Source organism: Oryctolagus cuniculus, chromosome 6 (assembly GCF_964237555.1).
Source record: "Oryctolagus cuniculus chromosome 6, mOryCun1.1, whole genome shotgun sequence".
In the NCBI taxonomy this organism is placed as follows: Eukaryota; Metazoa; Chordata; class Mammalia; order Lagomorpha; family Leporidae; genus Oryctolagus; species Oryctolagus cuniculus.
The window spans coordinates 56,961,450-56,985,596 of record NC_091437.1 but is presented as its reverse complement, the minus strand read 5'-3'; the positions used below and the strand labels follow the sequence as shown (position 1 = coordinate 56,985,596).

The following is a 24,147-nucleotide window of genomic DNA, read 5'->3' as shown; positions in this document are numbered from 1 at the left end:
AGGGGGTGCTGTCTAGAGGCACCTAGCTAACGACTCAGAAGCAGTAAGATCTGGTAAGGTGTTTTTAAAGGCTCCCTTCTTTGCTTGTAGTGCCCCTGGAATCACTTACAAGATTCTGAATTTTCTTAGAAAACTTTGCACAATGAGGCTGAAGTCCATTTTTTTGAGTGCAGTGCTGTTCCCTGATGGGAAGAGGTACCCAATGGAGAGGCCCAGGGCAGCAACATGGGTTGAGGGTGACCCCCAAAAGCTAAGTGAATTTGTGTGACCTGTGGCACCCTGCAGATACCTGCGGATGGGAACCAAGCAAAGCCGGGTTTCGCTGCTTCCCATCCTGGGGGTGGTGAGAGAGCAGCCAGCATCGTGATTTGAATATTAAAGGGCGCGGTGACCCCAGAAGCCTAGGGACCTTGTGGATTACAAGGTAAAGAGGGAGAGAGAATTCCAGACACGTGAAATGCATTCAGGAAAGTGCGTCTGTGCGGCGCTGAGTGTTTCATTTTTAAAGCCCCACTTTGCATAAATTGGCAGAGGCAGAGCAGGACCTGAATTAGGAATCCTTATTTTAAGAAAAGAGGCTGCACCCAATGCTTCTCATTCCCTGATTTCCCCAGAGTAACAAAAACTCCCTTCCACAAAGGCTGGCTTTTCTTTGCACAGTGACTGGCAAGGAGGGAGGGAGGGAGGGAGGGAGACAGGCAGCTGCAAGTGCCTGCTTCTGCCCTGTGCTTGCTGCTGCCTCCTCTCCAGCTCTGTCCTCTGGGGTCCATCTCTGGGGTCTTCCGTGCGGGTGGTCTGCAGAGAGCCCCAAGCAGGCAGGTGTCTGAGGAGGGGGCCGCGCAGGCCTGCAGGGAGGGCCTGCTCCTTTACGAGCTTCCCTGAGCCATATCTAGCAGGCTGTGTTCTGCAGGGAGAGGGAGAACTAGAGGACTAGAGGATGGGGGAGGAAGAGGAAGAGAAGTCCTGAGAGCAGTGAGCTGCGGGGTGGGGGGAGGGGCAATAAAGGAATGGAAGCAAAGAGCTGGGGGGGGGGGGGCAGAGACCTAGGCAAGGAAAGGAGGAAAGAGTGCAAGGGAACAAGGGGGCTCCTGGGAGAGGAGGCAGGTGCAGGTGTCACTGGGCCTGGATCTGGAGTGCTGAGCAGCAGCCTGCGGGAGACCAGACCCTCTGACCAAGAACTAAGCAGACAAAGGCCTCCATTACCTTCCCCACGAGATATCCATCTGAGCCTTATCAGCAACAAACTGGGTCAGCCAGAGGAGGCGGAGGGGGTGGGGCGGGGCCCATGTCTGCTGTGACTCGATTGGTGTGTGCTGGTAGGGGGTGGGGGAGGTGGTGGTGGGTGGGTGTGTGGGGGGGAGGGGTGCCTGGTTTTCATCTCAGTCCCACTGTGCAAAACCATTTCCTGAGTTCAACATCAATCGGATGAAGCGGTCTTAGCGATACCCAGCACAGCACTGCTGCCAGGCACCTGTGCAACTCCCAAGGCGAGGTGCCCCAAATCTTTGTTCCAAGATAAGCCTGTGCAGGTGTGACAGTCAGAAGAGGGGCAGAAAGAGGGGGGCAGGGGAAGGCCCTGTGTGATCAGGGATCAGGCCAAGGCAGGCAGCCAGAGGCCAGGAACCAGGGAAGGGAGAAGGGCCGGATGCTCCGCCCATGGCCCCGCCCTGCCTTACCTGCCATGCAATGAGGTCCTTGAGGTGGCTCAGCTTGTCCTGGTCCTCGGGGTGGTCCCTGGTGTACTCCTCCGTGAAGAAGGCCTGGGGAGCACAGACAGGAGTGGGCTGTTTCCTGTTGCTTTGGTGTGGATCCCACAACCCATCTCTCGAGCACTGGGAGAAGATCTGGTTTGAGAGGGGCAGGGATGAGGCCACGGGTGTTCAGCTGGGGCACTGTCTGGGGCCTGTGGGGACTGACACTGTCTCCTCCTCCTGGGCGCTCAGCTCAGCACCCACTGGGAGGGGCTGCAGACTCCAGGGAAGTGGTCCTCAACGTGAGGCTCCCCCAGGCCAGCACCACCTAGGGACTTATTAGAGAGGCAAATTCTCTGACCCCCAACCCAGGCCTGCTCAATCAGAAGCTTCGGGAAAGGAGGGGTGGGGCCTGGGTGTGAAGAAGCCTGCAGGGGATTCAGGTGCACCTTCAGGGGTGAGGACATTGCTCTGAGGCAGTGAACTTAGTTAGTAAGGGCCTGCACCTGGGGGACCAGGTGGTCCAGCTCACCTCCACCTCCCCTCACTGCCAGTGACCCTGACAGCTCCCCAGCTCCTGCCAGGGCTCAGGTCCTTACTGTGCACACATACGGACAGACCTATCATGTCAGTCCTCAAGGTGGGCCAGGGGTTACCAATGAATGCTGTGGGGTATCTGAGGATGGCTGGAAGGAGGGATTGTGTGTCTGGAAATACTCTCCATGAGCCACACGCCTGCGCTCTGTTTGTAGCGCTACATGCATGAATGGCATAGGAGATAACAAGGCATTCATTGATGCTGAAAACAAGTAAGGACTTTGTATCCGATGTCAACACCAGGGAAAGTGCTACCTCCCTATTTGGGAAATTGGTATTTGTTTTTTCTCCAGCGGATACTGTGACTTATATAACTGATGGCTTTTCACTTTTTGCCATGGACACCAGGAAGCTCAAACATGAAATCTGTGTCTCAGATGAGTGGGGCTTTCTGAAGGGACATATGATTTGCATAGCTAGCTTCTCACCCCTTCCCTGAACCCCTGGGAATGGATCCAGTCTGTCTGTAATTTCACAGATTCTGGGGTTTGTGTCTTCCCACGGTATGTGTCATTTCCACCCATGGGATATGTACTTTGATGCATGGTTCCTGTACTGTGTGGTCTGTCTCACCATCATCCCAGGACCTTTCTTTAATAAAGCTGCCTGGATCTGCCCAGGGGGTCCTCTTAGGACCCCGCCCTTTCCTGCCCCTGCACTGGGAATGACATTAGGGGTGGGATGGAGATGGCAGCCCAGCTTACACATGAGACTGTCAAATCTGGGAGCCGCAGGAGGCCCAACCAAGCTGCATGTCCCTGTAGGTGGCACAGGCAGCCACAGTAGGGTCCATGGCACGCAGCTGCAGCTGCCTCACACCGGGGCCCGGAGAGCAGGACCCCTCACCTTCTCATACTTGGCAAAGCCTCCCATGACCGCAGGGTCCACGATGCCGTTGAGGAGCATGGAGAGCGGGTTGATGGGGAGGCTCTCGTCGCTCTGGTACTGGTTTATCATCATCAGGATCTTCTCGTTGGCCGTGGACATGGTTTCGATGGCATTCTCCAGGGGACTGATCGTGGTCTGTTGGGAACAACACCCCCCAGAGGAGAGGGTCTCAGCAGGCCACTTTACAGACTCATATGATTATTGCTGTGGATTTCACTTGGGGTGGGAACGCCGCTGCAGGGATGCTCCCCGTGGGGCTGTCGCGGGGTCAGGTTGTAATGAGTGCGCTCTTGCGGGCTGCGTGCTGTCTGGAGACAGACGGGCCGACTTCCTGGTTAGTGAGTGAGAGGTTTCTCTGGGGAGGCTGAGGCAGGAAGTGCCAGGCACTTGCTGGGGTGCCAGAGGCTGAGGGTGCTTTGGAAGGAGATGTCTCCCCTCCCTGCCAGGGCGAGATGCACTCCGTGTCAACCCATCAGGCGTCGGTTGAGTAGTTACTAGGTGGGAGCTATTGGCCAGAAAGAACAGGGCAGCCTTGGATGTCATCGCTCAGCCTGGCACACGGCAGGACCCGAGACCGGCTGTTGGACCCAGGGCTCCCTGTCTCCAAGACGCCTCCATTGCGTTGGGAGAAGGTATGCACCTTTTAGAAAGAGCATACACAGAGCACCATCAAATGCCAGCTGGCAAAGCAGTGCAGTTCACGACAGCATGCAATCTGGAGATAAAAACCAAACTAGGGTCACAAACGCTTTCTGTTCAAGGGCCAGGTAGTAAATATCTCAGACTTATGGGCCAGATGGTCTGTGTTGCGGCTCTGCTCTCAGTTATTGCAGGGCAAAGCAGCCATCAGCAATAAGTAAATGGATGAGTCCAGTTATGCCAACGAAACTATTTACCAGAGGAGGTGCCAGGTGAAATTTGGCCTACAGGCCATCCATAGTTTGCTGACCCTTGAACTAAACAAATTAAAACAATGCGATTCTTAGCTCTGCAGTGACCTACGGCAAGTTTCCTAACCTTTCTGGGGAAATGGCAATCAGAAAACCCACTGGAGAGAGTTACTGGTAGATATTAATGGGCCTAGGTGTTAGGATAGAGCATAGCGGTTGTTCTAACAGGAGGAGACTCACTGGCAGGATGGGGTTGGGGCTGGAGGGAGAATCGGGATCTGAGGAAACTTCATAGAGGAAGGGACCCTAAGTTTCATCATGTCTTTACAATGCCTACTTCATCGCTAGGCACTGATTGAGAAAACGCGATGCCTGACGCATGCTGAGTTCTTTAGAAAAGTGTCACCTGCCGGTTCTTGCAACCGCTGAGCACACGCAAGGAGCAGAACCCGCCTTTCTACCTACATCCTCAGTTCTCTTTTTAACTCGCTTCCTTAGGGCCCCATGAAGTCCCAGCCTCCTCTGCCCCCCTTCCCCACGTTCCTTCACTCACTTTTCAAGATGGCTGCTGTCTGCAGTGACAAGTTCCTGGGGCAGACCCACCCCACCCCTGTCGTCGTCACTCTTGCTGGCACACATGACACATGGGAGTGCATGCGCGCACACACACACACACACACGCACACACGGTGTGAACTGGAAGGGAACGTTCTTAGGCCTGGCAGGGGCTGTGGTCCACAGCCTCACAAGCTGGAACCATCGGCCTAGGACCGGTCAGGTGGACACATGCCCCCGCCGGGAGCCTTCCATGGTGGTGAGGTATAGCCAGTTCTAAGGCAAATCCAGCGCTCCCACTTGGACTGAGCCCAGCACACACCTGGATTTCAACAGCAGCCTGCCACACTGGAGAGATTCCGGCTTTAAGCAAGTCATTAAAAACGGAAAGACCTATTGATTGGCTTTCCTCCTTGGTTTTGAAACTATTTTTGGATTTGCTGATCTCTATCCTCATTATAGCCACCGGGAACAGAGAAGGAAAATAACCTTGGTTGCCCACCTACAGGCATGTGTAGACCAAATATAGACCTCTCAGAGCACAGTTCTGGGGGTTATGTATTTGGTGGGAGGCCTGGGTGTCAGGAGGCAGTAACAGAAATAAAAGCCATGGCCGTGATCATGGAGGCAGCCACATTTATTGCTTGCTCCCTGTGTGCCAGCCCAGGCTGGGCACATCACACACACGCTTGCATTTAATTCCCCTAATGCCAGCTTAAGTCACTTTGCCAGAGGGCAGATGGTGAGGGAGATGGAGGGAGAACTGGGCAGTCCTGTGTCCAAAGACGGGCTCCTCCCCGCAGTGTGGCTCACTGTCTGTTAGCAAACTTGCCTCCAACTAGCTGCTGGGACCTTGTCAAGCTCTCTCGTCTCTGCTCTGTCTCCTAGGCTGAGCCTCACCTTCTTCACCGGCAACACAGGGTAAGAGCCCGACAAACTTGGTATGAAAGAAAAATTAATTATTAGGGAAAAGCACCATGGGACAAATGTGGACGTGTCTGGGTGTGTGCACGGCGATGCAAGGGCGAGGAAGTGACCACAGCCCCAGGCACTAGGCAGGGGTTTCACATTTCTCATGGTCACCTTCTGATGTCCACACAGGGGCCCAGGAGCTGCGCAGGACGGGCATCATTATTACCTCTGACTTCTGCCGCTGTTTGCTTTTGTGGGTCAAGTCTCAGCTACAGGCCTCTGTTCCCCACGCGCAAAACTGAGCAGCTGGTGGGGAACCAGGAAGACTCAGGGATGAGAACCCAGCAGGGCCCAGGCCATGCAGGCCTGCCGAGGCCTGCCACTTAGCCAGCACATGACTCTATGTTTTCAAAAATTCAACTCGTAGCAGGAGGGCAATACTACTGCACTGGTCGTCGGCATCATCATTCTATTTCTCCCAAGGTCTGGGGGGGGGGGGGGGGGGGCGGGTCGCTGAGCTATTGGGTTCACTGGGAATGAAGGGGGCACTGAGGGCTGGAGTGGGGTGGTTTCAGGGCTCGACAATGTTGGTCAGCCCATGTCCCTCCTCTGCTCACAGCTTTGTCTCCTCCACGGGAAAGCCCAGGTTCCTACTGGGATCTATAAGGTCCCATATGATCTGGTATCAGACTACTATTGCATGCCACTCACTTGTCCTCTCCAGGGGACAAGCACGGTCTGGCCCCAGGGCCCTTGCACTTGCTGCTCCCTTTGCTGGGATGCCCCCCTCCTTTTTTTTTTTTTTTTTTTTTTGACAGGCAGAGTAGACAGTGAGGGAGAGAGACAGAGAGAAAGGTCTTCCTTTGCCGTTGGTTCACCCTCCAATGGCCGCCGTGGCCAATATCTTTATGGAGCACCTTCTCACCTGCTCCAGGCTTTTGCTCAAAAGCCATTTTAGCAAGGACAGTTTCTTTGACCCTCCTATTTAGAACAGCTACCCCTCCTCTGTCCCCTTTCTGTTGTATCTTTCCTCCATAATGGCACCACCTTCCAACACATGATAGACTTTGTTTTTTTAGTTTGTTTTCCCAGCTAGAATGTAAACTCTCTTGCAGAGTCTTCTGGTCTCAGAACAGTGTCTGAACGTGTTAGGTACTCGTGAAATATTTTTGAACAAATAAACGAATAGAACATTCTGATATGCCCCCATTCATTCTATCTCCTCCCCACCTGGCTAGCCCTTCTCCCGCGTCTTGGGAAAGTCTGGCTTTGTGTGACTTTTCTTCTCTGAGTCTCAGTTTATCCAACTATAAAGTGGGTTCATACTGGGGTTCTGCAGAGGTGCCCGAAGGGTCTGCAGTGATGGGAAGAGTGTGAGGGGGTGAATGAGTGGATGGAGTGCTAGGCCCTCTGCCAACCACTCCCAAAACAGAAACTCCCCTTCCATCAGCTTTATTACCAGATTCTATGGAAAGTTCCATTTGTGGGGTGGGGTGGGATATGATCTGATGCTTTAAAAAAACGAAAGCAGCTACTGCGGACGTTGCACTGAAATTCTGGGACTCCTTCCCACCGTAGTTTCTGACAAAACGCATCCCCTTTTGAAAGTCAGAGGCTGGCACAGCTCTTGAGGTGGGCCGTGCCTGCCCACCAGAGGAGGAGAGGGGTCTGCCACGAGTGCCCCCCACACCCACCTGGGACATGTGGACCACCTCGAACCAGCGCAGGATCCCTGGCAGCTTGTACGCGGTCACGAAGGAGGTTCTCTCAATCCACATTGACTGCAGGTGGCGAGGGCAGGAAAGCAACACAGTCAGGAAACCGGCTGCCGGAGCAGACAGGCCTCCAACCAAGACCCAGAAACACACTGGTGCATCGCCCTTGAGAATTCCTTCCCATCACGAAGATAAGCCCTCCATGGCCTTGGGCCAAGTTAACTGTTGACCTCGCTTTATTAAGTTTTATCTGAGTTTTTAGGCAATACTGAGCATGACCATTTGTGCTTTCTGGGGGGCGGGGGTGTCTACAGCATTCATTAGATTCCCAAAGGGGAACTGACTCCAAAATATTAGGAACCACAGCTGGAGGCCAAGAGCTGAGGGTCTTGGAATCCCTTCCTCATTGCAGCCGTGGCCCTTGGGTGCAGAAGATGAGCCTCAGTAGGAAATCACGCACCAGACGGCGGTGACTGAGTCACCATGGTTTCTTCGTGGCGTTTCCTCTAATGCTTGAGGGTGTCCCCTTTCAGCAACATCCCTCCTTAGCTCCCTAGAAATGCCAGAATGTCTTGTGGCTGGAAGGGTGCCTCTGACACAAGGCACGCTTGAAAGGGGAAAGGCTCAAGGAGAAAACCAACCCCACAGAAGAGACAGGGGAATGGTGTCACCTGATCTTGGGAAATTAGTTTTATTTTCTTTGAACTTGGATCAAGACCCTCCCATTTTTAAAAAAATATTCATTTATTTGAGAGAGAGAGAGAGAGAGAAATTTATCAACCACTGTCTCATTGCCCAAATGTCCAAAATAGCCAGGGCTGAGCCAAGTCAAAGGTGCCCACCACTCAATCCACATCTCCCATGTACGTGGCAGGGACTCAACTACTCGAGGCCCCAACGCTGCCTCCCATGGGTCTATTAACAGGAAGCTGAAATTGGGAGTGGAGCTGGGACTTTAATCCAGGCACTCCCATATGGGATGCACACACCCACACTGGAGTCTTTACTGCTAGGGACACCCTGTCCCTCCCTTTCTGAAATTGGTGGATGCATGCCCCGGCAGTCAAACTGGCCCAGGAGAATGCCCAGGGGGAGGGTGATACTCACAGCAAACTCGTTCTCGGGGTCTACGGTGCCCCTGCGCACGGGCCGGGAGTAGTGGAACCTTTGCACGTAGTTTGATTTGTAAAAGCTGAAAGACAGGCAGAGTGAGACTCTGGGAGCCATGCTCAGCTGCTGACCCCTAAGCTGACCCTGCACTGTCCAGGGAGGCTCATTACAGTAAACTTCAGATCTGGCCGGGGCCTGGAGGTAGTATTTAAAATCAGCACCTGTGTTCTGAGCCTCCCAAAATTGAGACTTACATGAACTGTATAACTAGGAGCTTTAGAAGGTGGGCTGGTCCTAGGCCCTCATGAGAATATAGCCACCCTGGGGAATCTAGGTAGCTGGAATTGTAGTACTAATACACACAGCATGGACTGGGCTGTCAATTCCTGCTGCGTGAGCCTAACATCCCAGTATTTCTAAGCCTAAGACCTCCAAGGGTTTCTTTGGGTATCCAGCCATCCCCCAAATCACTGTTCCTGAACCTCTGGGAAGGGCACCTTGCTCTCTAGTTGTGCTTCACCCATGGGTGTCTGACAGAGACTGGGAGGAGGCTGAAGTCCAACTGAAGTTACACCTGCTCAGCCATGGCACTGGTGTGAGGCTGCCCACCTAAATGGGATGATTTATTCTAAGACCCAAGAGGTGCTCTTTTGGGTACCTGGACTTGGGACCGGGCAGTGAGCAGGACAGCTGGGAGGGGTGCAGCCCATGCATCACAGACTCCCCACTTCATGGCCTCATCAATGACCTTGTAGTCTGATGCTGAGTAGACTGACACCTGGTTTCACGCTGATTCCTCTAATGTCCCTTCATCACAGTCTGAACACATCCATTGTCCATGTACAACTTTGACCGATGCTGGAAAGACACCACTTTGGGAGCATGTGCTCACCATAGGCAGGGCTCCCTTGCTCCCCACCCTGCCTGTTACTACCTTTCCAGCCTGATGCCGGCTGTGGCTTCTTTGGGGTCATTCTGGGATCAACCGGGTGACAAGCTCTCTGCATTCAATTCAGTGAATCTAATTGATGTTTACTAAAGATTCGCTGAGTTGCAAGCCCATATTGTCCCTCCCATCCATCTGTGACTTCAGCCTTGTCAGGGGCAGTGCCCTGCTAATTGAGAGTGATTCTTCTCCCGAGAGGAAAAATGGAAACAGGCTAAGACAGAGAAAGAACTAGACAGGCACCAGCACCTGCCACCAGCTTAGCATGACAATCTCTTGGGGATATTCTTTCCCATTCCTGCCCCCAGCAGGTTGCCAGTCTTACTTTATAATCTGGTCAGGCACTGGCTTATTCTTGAACCTGGGGTGTTCATCCAAGACAGGCTGGACAGTGAAGCACTGGATGTCTGGAATCCCTGGAGTTAAGGACTTACAAACTGTCTGTGGGTCACAAGGGTAGTTCGAAGTGTAGCAGGTGTCACTTCCCACACCAGCCATTCCGGGGCCATGTTTTTGTTGAATGACATGAAATTGCTAGGTCCTAATGACCAGTTAGCAGTCACCTCCTTCCTTATCGGAGCTATTTGTTTCCTTGCAGCCTTATCCCAGGGCTCTGTTCCTGATAACCAAGTTAGTTAGTGGAATTTCATCATTGTTACCGTTGCTATATTATCACTATGAATTATACCATCTAATGAATTCACAGTTGTCAATCGTTTGCAGAGCAAATCTTCTCACAGTCTCATTTAATCTCTCCAATTACAGTGAATGGCACTGTTAACCTAAACAGTCCCTGGGGAGGTCAGAAAAGCCAGGCAGCATGCTGAAGGTCACCAGCTTCTAAGAATATAGCAGGGTTCTGAATGTAGGTCTCTTAACCCTCAGCTCAGAATTCTTTCAGGCTTGACTTGCTACTCAAAGGTGGCCAGCACATCAGCTCCATCTGAAAACATGTAGAAATGGCAAATCTCACTCCCTACTTGTGACCTCTGGAGTCAGCATCTGTACTTTAAAAGACCTTTGGGTGACTTCTACATGTGCTGAAGTTTCAGAAGCATTGCTTTGGAACATGCGAATAGATGCTATTTTGTACTGCAACTATAAAGCTTGTAAGCAATTGCCTGCAGCAGGATGGTAAGAAGCCCTGTCCAGGCTCAGTGGAAAAAGTCTCATGATCAATTAGTGATGCCTGCCATGGGCACCAGACGCTGGAGAGGCAGTATGTGGGCCAGATCTTTGTCATGCCTATTCTAGACCTGTCTCTATTCGTTTTAAACTGGAAAGGTGGCAAACCAGTGAACAAAGTCAGTCATCCCTAGTCCCATCCCTGAACTCTGCTTCCTTTTCCCTACTTGCCATTTTTTTCTGTATTCAGCTCTCTTCTTTAGATATCCAAGTTCTCCCTCACCCTATTTTACACAGTGAGCCCTACTACTTCAAAGTCTTTTCCTGGGCCTGACATGTCTCACAACTAAGGATTCTAGAACTTCTCTTGCTAACTATGGCCCTGCCCTTTATTTTCATTATCTTTCATTATTCCTCTTGCATGGAACATTCTTCGTCATTAGCCCTTCAGGAAGATGTAAATTGCCATAGCCAAAGACAATTAAACTTACCCCCCCATCAAGAGTGATGTTCCTTCCTGTGGCTCTTGCAGCATTTGTCTATACTTCTCAATAATAGCTACTCCTCCTTCCTGTCTTATCCCTCCTTCCTGTCTCTCCCAACCTCTAAATTATGAGCTTTCTGATGGCACAGATGCCTTCACACAAAAGAAAAGGCCAAAACTTAATTCCAGATGAAATGTGTTTGTCTCTGTCTGATAAACTTAACTCTATGTTAATAGGCTACGGATCTGTCTTACCGCTGAAGAGTATTACATGTTACGTGGAATCAGCAAGGGTGATGCTTAACCCAAATGCTAAATCTCAGTGGAAGTATTTGTGCAATCCTCAGCCTTCTTTCTCAGCCACACAGCCAACAGCTTGTTCTTGGGGAGAAATCACTCTGGATTAAGTCTAGGGCAGGAATTGCCTTTGGTTAAATGCGGACGACCACTCAACTTTGTATCACCCAAGCTAAGAATAGTTGTTATTTTTCTAAATGGCTACCAAAAAAGAGTATTTTATGACATGTGCAAACATTATAAATTCAAGTTTCAGTGTCCATAAATAAAGCTTTATTGGAATCTAGCCATGTTCATCTATTTATGTGCTATCAGTGGCTGCTCTCCCAATACAACGTCAGAGTTGAGTAGTTTTGACATAGAGCACATAGTCCTCAAAGACTGAAATATTTCCTGTGTGGTCGTGTACAGAAACGTTTGCCAACTCTCACTTTAGAGAAGGTTCTAGGTTATGTCTACTGTTCTTAGCCACCAGTCTTGGTCCATAGGGAGCCTGTGCCATGAGTTCTCTGTGCCATGTGCTGACTCTACTCGTGGAACTTGGCAACAATGGACCTTTTACAGAGGCCTTTGCTTTTTGATGTCTTTCCCCACATGGATTCCCAAGGGAGAAGATATGGGATATGTCACTGTCCCAACTCATTTGTCAACTTTTTAACAAGTGAAGGCAATAGGACAGAGTATAAAGCATCAAGATTTTGGCACAAAGCAGACCTGAGTTCCAATCCTAGTTTCATCACTTCCTAGCCTGTGATCTTGCACAAGCTGCTACAATTCTTTGAGCCTCTGTTTTCTTATTAGCAAAAAGTAAAGAGCAACACTACTTAACTCGTTGACTTATTATGAGGATAAAATGAAACAATGCAGATAAAACACTCAGTATATCATAAGCCATTTAGAGTATTCTTTTCATTGGTTTAAAAAAATGATGGTATGATAATAGGCTTTCAGAAAGACAGATTTGTTGGGGTTCAAATACCAACTCCACCACTAATTAGTTTTGTAAACTTAGAAAAACTGTCGTACCTGTCTGCTCAGATATTCCTTCTCTGTGAAATTGGGAAAATTAATGCTCACCAAACAAGATTTAATGGGGTTTAAAGAAATAATGCTTATATAGCTCTCAGTCCCATGAAGAGGATATTGTGCAAATGTCAGACTTCCTTCTTTCCTTCTCCACCTGGTTCCTGGAACCGAGTCAGCACCAGGACCCGAAATAAGGTGATACAGTGACACGTGCTCTCTGTCTCCACTCCAAGGTGGAAGGCTGCATTTCACCAGGATGTCCACTCAGAGAAGTGTGAGTATTAACCCTGTGTCTCGTATGTAACCATACTCACTTTTGTAACCAGCCAGGCTACAACCCGTTGCGTGTCCTCCTGCAAATAATCATGGTGAACAGGCAAGAAGGACAGGAGAGCATAATGAAAAGGTCACAGATGAATATTTATCACCCGAGGGGGAAATATTTGGATTAAGGTTCAGCAGGCTTCATGGAACAGCCGTGCAACCTGTCAACCCATTTTAAAGGCTGTAACTTAATCTATGCTAACAGGTGCAATGCAGGGAGCCAGGCTGGGGAGCCATGCCCTCTGGCTCAGTGGTCAGCCTTTCCTTGTGCTTAGATGCTCTCTGCCACCATCAATCCCTCCTCCTGCCCAGATAAGCTCTTAGCCTTGTGGATGCCACGCTTTGCTACCTCAGTGCCCGTTTATAAGGTTCAGGGAAAATGGAAATAAAGAGTGTTTATTTTGATGCCCCAAAATTTGAAATCCATGCACAGTTTTTGATAATATGCATTTTCCAGGTCTTTTTGAAGACCTCTAGTATGCATGGATGTCAATATATTTTTGCACCAAAACAGATTTACTTGTTGTTCCATTTCACAGGAACTTTTAGAAGGGTTCTCATTTCTCATCCTACCCAACCTCATCAGCACCATCTCCTGCCACCTCTACCTTACCCTGTTCTCTAAGGCTGGCTCCTCCCTGCCTTCTCCCTTCCTTCTCCTCTCTATTTGTTTATCTCTGGATTTTTTTCTTTTTCTTTTGGTTTCTTATTCTACTAAGCAACAAATATTTACTGAGCATAGCTTTGTGCCAAACTGCAGGAGATGGGAGATTTCTGTAGGACACAAGGCAGGGCAAGGGTCTCTCCTGGGGAGCTGACATTCCAGCTTACCTGTATACCTCTAAAACATACAAGCAATGACAGATTGAGGTCCACTCTCTAGAGGAAAGCAACAGGGTTGGAGACAAAAGGGTAATGGCAAGTCTAGAAAAGGCCCCTTTGGATAAGGTGACCCAGGAAAGCCTCTCCCAAGAGATGATGCCAAGTTAGGATGGAACAGGTACAAAAAAGGTAGTCTTGTAAGGAACTGTGGGGGAAAGGCAGTCCCATCAGGGGTGAGAGAGAAGGCCAAGGCCCAGAGTTGGGAACAAGGTGGACACTGAAGAGTCAGAGAGGAGGCTGGTGGCTGGGGGAGTGTGAGGGAGGGAAGGGAGATTTGGGGACAGTGAAGTTGGATAGGCAGGGGTCACAGCGTGGGCATCCTTGCAGGCCTCTGCCAGGAGCCTGGGGTTTCTCGGCACAAGCTATGTGCTAACCCTAACCCTAACCCTAACCCTAACCCTAACCCTAACCCTGCATTCCGCTCCTTAGCACCAGCTGTGCTCCTTCCCATCTGTCTGGGATGCGTGTCCCATTTCCCACCCTGCTTTACCTGGTTCTTCCCCTTACACATGACCTTCCTCAAGGAAGCCTTCCCTGCTGTCGCAACTATACCACCTGGCAAAGGCTTCCTGTTGGCAAGAATCTTATTTTTATAAATAAGTACTTAATAGTACAACCTGTTGTTCCATGTGTCTTTCACTCGCTAGACAGTAAGCTCCCCTAAGAGAGTATGACTCTGTGAGTGTAGGTCCCCAGTGCCTCGCACAGGGTCAGGGCTTGAGAACATTACTACGAGAATGAATGAGTAAGTGACTGAAATAGTCAAAGCATCAATATTTAGGAGGCACTGTTATCCCCTGGGATCCAAGAGGGATTGATTCCAGGACCCCTTGTGGATGCTCAGGTTCCTTCTATAAAATAGTGTAACATTCACAAATAATCCACATACATGCTCCAGTATACTTTACATCATCCCTAGATTACTCGTCACACCTCATGCAATACGCATGTTCTGTAAATAGCTGTGTTGGTGCATTGTTTAGGGAATAACGATAAGAAAAAAGTCTGTGCATGGTCCATGCAGACCCACAAACATTTGCATGTGTGACTGGTGGAATCCACAGAAACAGAACCTGCAGATGAGGAGAACTGTGCGGGTCCCACACTGAGCACTGGAGCCGGCACCCCTGCAGTCGGTGCAGCAGCACCTCTGAGCTCTAAGACGCAGTTGTGTGGGTAAAGCCAGCAGGGCTGCCCATGCCTGGGCCTCGGGCTAGGGCATTTCGCAAGGATACACTGGCCTGGGGCGTTCTTCACATCGTCGCCAGGGGCAGAGGTTGTGTTCATCTTCTCTGCGTTGGGGAACTGGCTCATCAGCTGCATCTGGAAGTCTTCTCTTCGCTCATACTCCTTCCCTCGGTAGATGAATACCTTGTTCTGCAGAAAAAAGGTGGCCATCCATGATCCCGGGGCCCAGGCATGAGGATGTGGCCCCTGCAAAGCTGGGAGGCTTGTGAGGTAAGCTGTGAGGTCCTCCGTGCGACCTCGCTGCTCTCAGTGTCCCCACCAGGGAGAAGAGGAGCTAATGACACTGACCTTGCCGAACACACAGCTTCTTGAAAAAGCCAGATTCCAAGGGGAAGATGACTGTGGATGCTGTGACTTTTTCTTCTTCAAACAACCCCTATATATGGCTTCCAGAGTACTTCCTTGCTCAAGTTTCACTGAGTGACACCCACTCTCTTATTTATATGGTCACTAAATTTCCCTCCTGCCTTACGTGGGCAGGGAGGGCTGGGCCACAGGGTCTTCCTCACCTGGTTCCCACCCCTAAGCCCATGGGAAACACAAAGCGTTCCCTCACCATGTTGGCCTCTGAGACCAGGAGCTGTCAGCTGGGGGTGACCCTGCACTCCTTGCCAGGGCCCAGTAGGAACGTTTGGAGATGTGTTTTGGTTGTCACTGCTAGGGGTAGGAAGTGCTCCTGGCACCCAGTGGCTAGAAGTCTGGGATCCTGCAATGCACAGGACAGTCCCCCACAACAGTCATCAGATCCCACACATAGGCAGTGCTGATTGTATCTGTGCCATTGGGGCACCTCAAATGGTCCCCTGGTTTCTGTGCCCAAAGCTGAGTGTGGCACTTACCTCTATGCATCAGGGCTTCCAATCCGATCACCAGAGGAGCCCTGGAGACCTTTACAAGTTCAGATTCCCAGGTCTCGCTCCACACCTGCTGGAATGGGACCTATGGGATCTACGGGAGTGAGGCCTGGGAATGCGGATTTCTAACAGCCTCTGCAGGGCATGTGGGGCATTCAGCCATGCAGTCAGGTGTAGGAGCCACCTCTGATTCTCCCCGGGAGCCCTCAGCACCTATACTGTCTGCTGCTCATGGTGGTCACTCCTGCAAGTCCACTCTGCCCTCCACATCGATGGAGAGCAGTGAGTGATTTATCTCCTGGACTAGACTATAAATCAAGGGAGGTCGCAGATCAGATTTGTTATTTCTTTTATATATTTCTGACCCCGCAGACTGAACCACAGTCTCACAGATTGGCAGGAAGCCTGCAGGTGACAGGAACTGATTCTGTACGTGACAGATGAATGAGCCGCCAGAGCAGTGACTCCGAAACTGCTCCATCCTCAGGTACTTTTTGGAGGCCCACAAGACCCAAACTCATTTCTTTTTTTTTTTTTTTTTTAAGATTTTATTTATTTATTTGAGAGGTAGAGTTACAGACAGTGAGAGGGAGAGACAGAGAGAGAGGTCTTCCTTCCGTTGGTTCACTCCCCAGATGGCCACAACAGCCGGGACTGTGCCTATCCGGAGCCAGGAGCTTCTTCCTGGTCTCCCACATGCGTGCAGGGGCCCAAGCACTTGGGCCATCTTCTGCTGCCTTCCCTGGCCACAGCAGAGAGCTGGATTGGAAGTGGAGCAGCTGGGACTAGAGCCAGTGCCCATATGGGATGCCAGCGCTGCAGGTGGAGAATTAACCTATTGCGCCACAGCGCCGGCCCCCTAAACTCTTTCATAATAACACAAAAGCTGTTCTTTGCCTTTTCTACTCTCATTATCTCACGAGTGCCTGGTGGCTCTTTCCAGAAGCTACATGGTGTGTGATGGCAACAGACTGCAGGAGCAGATACGACAATCTAGCTGACTTCTCTTTCACCAGAAATTAGAGAGATTTTCAGAAATGTAAAACAATCAAACTCTTTTCACTGATTTTTTAAATTGAAAATACAGGTATTTCTCCCAAAAAATGTAATTTATGGGAGATGGAACTGTGGCATAGTGGGTAAAATTGGCCCTGCAATACCAGCATCCCACACAGTCAACGGTTTGTGTCTCAGCTACCCCAGTTCCAATCCAGCTCCCTGCTAAAGGCCTGGGAAAAGCAGCAGAAAATGGCCCGAGTGTTTGGGCTGTTGCTACCCACATGGGAGACCTGGATGAAACTCCTGGCTTCTGGCTTCAGCCTGGTCCAGCACTGGACATTGTGGCCATCTGGGGAGTGAACCAGCAAATAGAAGATCTTTGTCTGTCTCTCTTCATGTCTGTCTATCTCTGTCTTCCTGTAATTCTTTCAAAATCAATGAATGAATCTTTAAAAAAATCGCTGTTTATGTTAACATTCAATGAGTGTATTACTACTATTTTTTTAAAAATTGACAAATATTTAAACATTTTTTTAGCTTTCATTTTTTCATATGGGAACTATAGACAGAGACAGTCCATAGCCACAGAAGTTCTTTGTGTTCCTCAATAACTTTTGGTCCTGAAACCAAAAGGTCTAAGAGCCATGCTACAGCAACTCCTGGGTCACAGATGTCCTCCAGTGATGGGGAGCTCACTACCTCACAGCCATAGTTGCTGTGTAGGGAAACACAGCAGGTGAGTGATGCTGGTGATTAGGATGGGGCTGTGGATGGAGGAGTCTCCTGGGGATGGGGGCAGTGCTGGAGCCAGAAGACAGCGTCTGAGCTATCAGCTTCTGAACACGAGAAGATCTTCAAAGCACAAGGGGAAGCTGAGATGCCAGGCTGTGTGGGACCCCAGCCTGCTCTCTGATTCGCTCGCAAACTCACCCGCAGGAAGGAAGGGAATCCCTGGCCGTAGTACCCAACGGCAAAGTAGTCTGGCTTCGGCCTGAGGACTTTCATGATGTTTTCATAGAATTTCGCCTGCTGAATCTGAAGGAAGAACACACAGTTGGTCACCACACAGGTGTGTATCTAGGACAGGTGTGTATCTAAGCTCAAAGAGGCTGACATGTGGCGCAGTGGCTGAGATGCTACTTGGGATGCCTTCTATCCTCATCAGAGTACTTGGGCTTCAGTCCCAGCTCCGCTCCCAGTTCCAGCTTCCTGCTAAGGTATGTTTTCAGAGGCAGCTGGTGATGGCCCAAGTGGGTCCCTGCCACGTGTGCCAGAGATTCAAATTGAGTTCCAGCCTCCTGGTTTCAGCCCAGACTTGTGGGCATTTGGAGGGAGTGAATCATGAATTGGAAATCTCTCTTTCAAATCAATAAATATACAAATAATTATTTAAAAGAAGAGGAAACAGGTAAGATATTATCATTACATTAGAACTAATATGCCAATTTAATATATTTGTGTATCTATGGCTGCACCTACAATCACAACAGTAATAACTACATCCGCAGTCTACCTAGTACTCTGAATCACTCTACCTGCACCAGCTCATTCACCTGTACCACCCTAACAATCCCATTAGTATCTCCACTCTGCAGATAAAGACACATACAAGGCATGGAAGTGAGCCTAGACAGAGTCCAGTGGTCCCATCACCGCCATTCTGTTCCCACCTCCACACATGCTTAGCTGTGTATTTATGCGACTATACTCATGGGTAAGTGTCTTTGTACACATAACATATTTCAACAATTCTTGCAGGCATTTTTCAGATTTTAGCATCTCTGAAAACAATTTGCATCTTACTTTATATCTCATGGCATTTTACAAATGCGCTGGTCCTAAAGAAATCAAGACATAGCACATAAAAAGAATGGTGGGAACACCATTTGGTGCAGAAGCAGTTAAGATGTCGTTTGAGGTGCTCGCATCCCCTGTTGGAGTGCTTGGGTTGGAATCCTGGCTTTGCTCCTGATTCCAACTTCCTGCTGATGCACACGCTGGGAGGCAGCAGATGATGGCCCAATTACTTGGGTCCCTGCCATCCGCAGGGGAGACCCAGATTGCATTCTGGGCTTGTAACTTGAGCCTGGCCTGGCCCTGGTTGTAGGAATTTGGGAACCCCGAACCGGTGGATGAATGATCTCATTGATCTCTGACTCTGTATTTCTGTCTCTGTTTCTCATCCTTTCAAATAAAAGTTACAAAAAAAGAACAGTGCCCCTTATAGTCAATGGCATCTCCAGTTTGGTGTAGTATGAAGATGTACATGACTCTATTGAGGCAGCTGTGTGACGGGGACTGAGGGCAGGGGTGTGCCTGCACATCGGTACGTGCCTGCGTGTGTACTGGGGTGTGTGTGTGAGTAACTGCACACACATGTGTGCCTGCATGTCTGCAAAAACCTATGTGGGTGGATGCAAGGGGCAGATATGAGGTGTGTGTTGATGCAAACACATGCCTAGACACATTTACACACAGAGCAAACAACTAATAGCTCAGTTGTTTTTAATGAAATCACCAAACCCTATCTCCCTCCTGCCACCCCCCCAAAAAAGCCATCTTTGAGTCTTCTCCTAACATTGCAACTCTCATTTTTTAGTTCTCTGGAAATGGCTGGTCTGGGCTCAGAAGGACTGGAGTCCTGGTGCCCAGACAGCCAGAAGATACCTAGAGGGGTGTTGGGGAGGGAGTTGCCATTTCCCTGCAGAGGCCAACTGCCCACCAAAGCCCAGGTCCTGCAGCACCTGCAGGGCAGGCTGGCTCCACCCACCCTGCACTCAACCCACCAGATCATAAGCAGAGAAACGCTGGTGGGAAGGGCCAGAGGGAGCCTTTGAATGTGATGCATCGGTTCATCAGAAAGCACCAAGTTGCGTTTCCATTTAATTGGCTTGGTGATTTGTGACTTTTACTGCAAACGTAGCACAGAGTTCATTTATTGGGTATGCAGCAGCCGTGGCGGCCCCAATGCCAGGCAGGAACTCAGTGCTCCAGCAGTGGAACCATGACTGTGGAGTTTTCTCAGACGTCTCCCTTTGGAAATAGTCCCAGAAGGAGGGACCCAGCACGGCCTCGCTCAAGTCCCACTACCATTCTCCCATTCCTCACATGCCTGGCCTCCTGCCCGTCTCCCAAGTCCCCAGCCCTCCCTGGGGGACACCTTACCAGGTTCTGGCTGAGCAGCTCATAGTCAAAGACTTCCATCTCGTACTGTTCCGCCAGCTCCTTGCACAGACTGATGGCCTCCTCCCACATCTGTAGGAAAGTCACAGAGACAGCGGTTAGGGGAACACCTCCAGGTTCCCAGACCCCTGGCCGAGGAAGGGGCCCAGACCCAGCTGTGCCACCTGGGACTGAGCTGCAGCCTCTGTACTGACACAGACCTGCCCCATGCAGGGAGCTGGGGGATTCCTGGAAAGGATGCTTTCCTCCATCTTCCAACAGTAATTTCTTGACAAATAATGGAGCAGGTCTAGAGTAGGCTAAATCTTTTAGCACATGCCTCTGATGCTTCACGACCATGCTGAGAGTAACAAACCACACCTCATGCCCCAGGTGAGAAATGGAAGCTCAGAGAACAAAGCAGCCTGGCCCAGGTCAAGTGCCCAACAAGATGCAGGGCCAGGATGCATACCTAGGCATGTGACTCGGTTCCCTGACTTATGAGCGCTTAAAACATGAAGCCCTTTGGGGTTGGCGCTGTGGCATAATGGGCTGGGCCTCCACCTCTGGCACTGGCATCCCATATGGGCACTGGTTCAGGTGCCAGCTATCCCTCTTCTGATCCAGCTCTCTGCTATGGCCTGGGAAAGCAGTAGAAGACGGACCAAGTACTTGTGCCCCTGTACCCATGTGGGAGACCTGAAAGAAGCTGTTGGCTCCTGGCTTCAGATCACCCCAGCTCCAGCTGTAGCGACCATTTGGGGAGTGAACCAACAGATGGAAGACCATTCTCTCTGTCTTTCCGCCTCTGTCTGAAACTCTACCTCTCAAATAAATAAAAACATAAAATTAAAAAAAATTGAAGTCCTTGATCGCTTCAGCTTCTCCAGCGTACAAGCTGGACCCATTTTCCAAAGAGAAATGGCTCACAGGGGAATGAACAAGTGGCCCAGGGTCAGAGGGTTCCTGGAGATGCAGCTGGGGCCATACTGGGCTCTCTGGAGGCTCTGCTCAGGGATCTCTGCACTCTGCCAAATCCAGCATTTCTTAACGGATGATGTGGGGTGTGGGAGTGAGAGCACAGGGCCCAGAGAGGTAGAGCTGGAGGAGATACTAGAGTACTATAAGACAAGATTCAGACATATTTTAGTGGATTTTTTCCATCTTTGAAAACAAATTCCAAGAAGACAAAATCTGGGTACAAAGAATGGTTTTTCTCTATTCTATCTTCTGGAAGAAGCCAAGATCATCCCACTATCACAGAGCTAAGGGGTTGAGAAGCCTCTGCAGATACATGGGGAGATACAAGACAGACTCAAGATCTGCCCATCTGGGGCGACACCCACTCCAGTTCACATTTGACTTAACATGGAGAAAGCCCCTAAATGGAGAAGCTGGGGGAGGCGAGGGAGGAGAGAGAGGAGGTTGCCAAAATGCAGTGGGAGCTGTGTAGCAAAAGTGCTCTCACATCAAAGTATAAAAATAAATAAAACCAGCCAGTGTTGCAACTCACTAGGCTAATCCTCCGCCTAGCAGCGCCGGCACACCGGGTTCTAGTCCCGGTCGGGGCGCCGGATTCTGTCCCAGTTGCCCCTCTTCCAGGCCAGCTCTCTGCTGTGGCCCGGGAGTGCAGTGGAGGATGGCCCAAGTGCTTGGGCCCTGCACCCTATGGGAGACCAGGAGAAGCACCTGGCTCCTGCCATCGGATCAGCGCAGTGCGCCGGCCGCAGCGCGCCGGCCGTAGCGCGCCGGCCGCGGCAGCCATTGGAGGGTGAACCAACGGCAAAAAGGAAGACCTTTCTCTCTGTCTCTCTCTCTCACTGTCCACTCTGCCTGTCAAAAAAAAAATAAAAATAAAAATAATAAAAATAAATAAGTAAATAAATAAAATCAAGGGCTGAGTGGAGGAGCCTCAGCTGCAAACCCACTGACAGTGTAGTGAGCCACACAGAGATGCTTTATGTGCCACGAGGAAGCAAATCTTCAGGCTGGCCTGGGCTTTCCTCTTCACCCTGAACAAGAGGGTTCTGGTAATATCCCTAGGTGGGCGCAAGAGTAGGCTTTTGCCAGTTTCACACCATGACGGGGACAGGGAGCAGAAGTGCTCTCCACACGGGTTAGGAGATCAGCAAGAGACCAGGGCAGCAGGTCAGAAGCTGAGGATTTCCTCCCAGTTCTGCCAGGTAGCCACAGGGCCCTTCGAGAGCTATTGATCTCTTGGAGTCTGGTACATCCATGGTGCAGCAAGTGCCTGGTTCTGGGCATGGTGTGGTATGCAGTGATGGAGCAGATACAAAGACGGATAAGGAGCTAGCATTACAACACAAAGGGTTAAACTCATGCTTGCAATGCTGGCATTCCATATTGGGCTGGTTCCGTATTGGAACACCGGTTTGAGTCTTGGCTGTTCTGCTTCCAATCCAGCTCACTCCCAAAGAGCCTGGGATGGCAGTGGAAGATAGCCCAAGTGATTTGGTCTCTGCCCCTATGTGAGAGCCCCAGATGGAATTTCGGCTCCTATTTCTAGCCTGGCACAGACCTGACTATTGTGGTCATTTGAAGAATGAACCAACAGATGAAGATTCTCTCTCTCTCTTTCAAATAAATAAACAAATCTTTCTAAACAAAAGGTGGACAAGACACAGGCTTGATGCTGCAGAACATGAGTGGAAAAAGCATCAAAAGATGGGTTTTGAGGGATGTAGAGGAGTCAACCAGGTGATGACAAGATGGACTGATGGAGTAGAAGCCATCATACATTGCTGGAGCAGTGAGTATCCCTGAGGAGGTGTGGGAAAGGAAAGCTGAAAGGGGTTCATTCTAGAAGCTTCCACAGCAGTGGCTTTCAGGGTGTGCTGCACTCATCTTCCCCTTGCAGGGTTTTTGGCACTACTCCAACCCCTTCCCTCTTCCTCATGTTCCCTTGCACAAGACTAAGGGACCTTGCTCAGTAATGATCACGAGTGTCATGTCAGCTTTGCCAACTCGATGCTAAATTCTTTTGAGGGTGGGTTCGCACCATTTTCTGTTTGCTCAGCATGGAATGGGCTGAACTGAATACCTAGCTGAGGACAAAACCAGCATATACTTTGGGGGCTGTCGCAGTGCAACTGACGTTCCTAGCTATCTGATAAACAGGAAGCCTGCCTTGCCTCCCACCGGAGCTGAAGGACCAGGGGATGGGAGAGTCTCTGGCCTCAAGAGGCTTGTAATAGTAAATTCTGAAAGCAGTCTTCCCCAGTTGATCAGCCCTGGGGAATTTATACGCTTGTCTACAGACATTACCTCATTTTATCTTTCCAGGGAAGGTGGGGAGATCAGGACTAAGACCCGGGCAATGAACTGCAGTGACAAGACCGAGCAAAATGGAGTGTTAAATTACATCCTGATGAATTGTAAGAGTCTTGCAATTAGAGGCAAGGCAGGACTGTAGCTGAGCCTGAGGACTTGTGAAAGGCTTGAGAGAGGAAGTGGCAGAGTAGGGCCGAAAGGATGATAATTAAAATTTAACAAGATAGAACTGTGTACCGGTTCCTATGTGAGGTGCTCTGCATGCATTTTCTCACCTAATTTTCAGACTACAACTGGGAATTAGGTATCATGGGTATCTCACTGTTATGGAGGGGAACTGGAATCTCTGAGACTCCAATTGTGGGTGGTAGAGAAGCAAGGATTGAAGGCCAGGTGTCTGGCTGCAGAGCCTGGGCACATGGCCTCCATGCCATGTCTCCTACAGGATGAATGCCAATACTGGAGACCAGAGCTGGGCAGCAGCTGGTCTGGACAGTCTCTTGACCAAACTCAATCCAGTGTACTTGCTATTGAAGGGTCAAAGGTGGTACCTGTCACTTGTCCTCTCACTCAACTCATTGCTCCAGCATAGAGTCCCTGGGCTCTGTCCTTGTGGCTCTCTTCTAGACACTGAGCTTTCAGCAGTAGACAAAATGGGCTCCATTCTCGAGGCATTCTCAAGAGGGGAGCCAGACAGCAATCGAGTCAAAGCCAAATGAATGAAGTGATGTGTGATGGAAGCAATGAGGGCGACTCAAGGCAGGGATACTGCTGCTTTGCTGGGTAGTGGTCAGGGAAGGTCCCCTCGAGGATCCGACATCTGAGCAAAGCCCTGAGCAGTAAGAGGAGCCAGCCTGCCAGTGGGAAGCTATGGAGGAGGAATGCTCCAAGCTTGAAAAAGCAAATACAGAGGCCTTGAGGTTGGAAAGAGCTTGCCATTGAGTATGCAAACAAGAGGAAATCTGGCAGGATGGAAATGAGAGCAGTCAGGGCAGGAGCCTATTCCTTTGTACATTTTTTATTTCTTTTTTAAAGATTTTATTTACTTATTTGAGAGGTAAAGTTACAGAGAGAGACAGATGGAGAGAAAGGTCTTCCATCTGCTGGTTCACTCCCCGAATGGCTACAATGGCTGGAGCTGTGCTGATCTG

At 50.1% G+C, this 24,147-nt stretch overlaps 1 protein-coding gene across 3 annotated transcripts in view; it reads right to left on the bottom strand.

The window, feature by feature from the left end:
- Nucleotides 1-24,147, bottom strand: part of DOCK2 (dedicator of cytokinesis 2) — a 464,436-nt gene that overhangs the window by 11,126 nt on the left and 429,163 nt on the right. For all 3 annotated transcript variants that reach the window (XM_051843586.2, XM_017341248.3, XM_070076408.1), the window contains exons 39-46: nucleotides 19,709-19,798; nucleotides 17,474-17,578; nucleotides 14,678-14,819; nucleotides 9,630-9,711; nucleotides 8,356-8,440; nucleotides 7,228-7,314; nucleotides 3,135-3,311; nucleotides 1,677-1,760 (exon numbers count right to left, since the gene is read on the bottom strand). In XM_051843586.2, the coding sequence (XP_051699546.1) occupies nucleotides 1,677-1,760; nucleotides 3,135-3,311; nucleotides 7,228-7,314; nucleotides 8,356-8,440; nucleotides 9,630-9,711; nucleotides 14,678-14,819; nucleotides 17,474-17,578; nucleotides 19,709-19,798 (852 nt within the window). The remainder of the gene's footprint in view (nucleotides 1-1,676; nucleotides 1,761-3,134; nucleotides 3,312-7,227; nucleotides 7,315-8,355; nucleotides 8,441-9,629; nucleotides 9,712-14,677; nucleotides 14,820-17,473; nucleotides 17,579-19,708; nucleotides 19,799-24,147) is intronic.